The following is a 470-nucleotide window of genomic DNA, read 5'->3' on the forward strand; positions in this document are numbered from 1 at the left end:
GAGTCTGTTTGGTTGTGATCTGCATATGCGTCTTAGAAAGGTGTCTTGAGGAACTTTATTTGTGTGCTGTTTTAGGGTCATGCGATTATACATATCTTTAATGGTCGAGAATATCACATAAATACGCATATTAACAGCACAGGAATACATACAATAACAACGCAAAAATACGTATGGTAATAACTCGGAAATATGTATCACAATAACGAAGAAATACACAATAATTTGGCATTGCTTGTAGATAGAAAAAACACAAAGTCGTTACTCAGCAAATTTTACACAACGTAATATCCGCACCTTGATTGCGAGGACGAGGATATTGCCGCGAGTCAGAGACATCAGCAGACTCGGAATTTCTTGCGACAGCCCGAACTGTGACGTCATCAGCATCCTGGCGGAGAAATCGGGAACTACACGCTACATCTACTGCTAAAAATGCTATTGATCTTAATTTTTTTTCAATATTGCAA

At 38.3% G+C, this 470-nt stretch overlaps 1 protein-coding gene across 1 annotated transcript in view; it reads right to left on the reverse strand.

Annotated features, from left to right (window-relative positions):
• Positions 1–386, reverse strand: part of LOC119591630 (protein O-linked-mannose beta-1,2-N-acetylglucosaminyltransferase 1-like) — a 1,152-nt gene extending 766 nt beyond the window's left edge. Inside the window, exon 1 of the mRNA XM_037940385.1 lies at positions 298–386. Within this exon, the coding sequence (XP_037796313.1) occupies positions 298–384 (87 nt within the window). The 5' untranslated portion in view covers positions 385–386. The remainder of the gene's footprint in view (positions 1–297) is intronic.
• Between the last annotated feature and the right edge of the window lie 84 nt (positions 387–470).

Source organism: Penaeus monodon, chromosome 29, assembly GCF_015228065.2.
Source record: "Penaeus monodon isolate SGIC_2016 chromosome 29, NSTDA_Pmon_1, whole genome shotgun sequence".
Taxonomy (NCBI): domain Eukaryota; kingdom Metazoa; phylum Arthropoda; class Malacostraca; order Decapoda; family Penaeidae; genus Penaeus; species Penaeus monodon.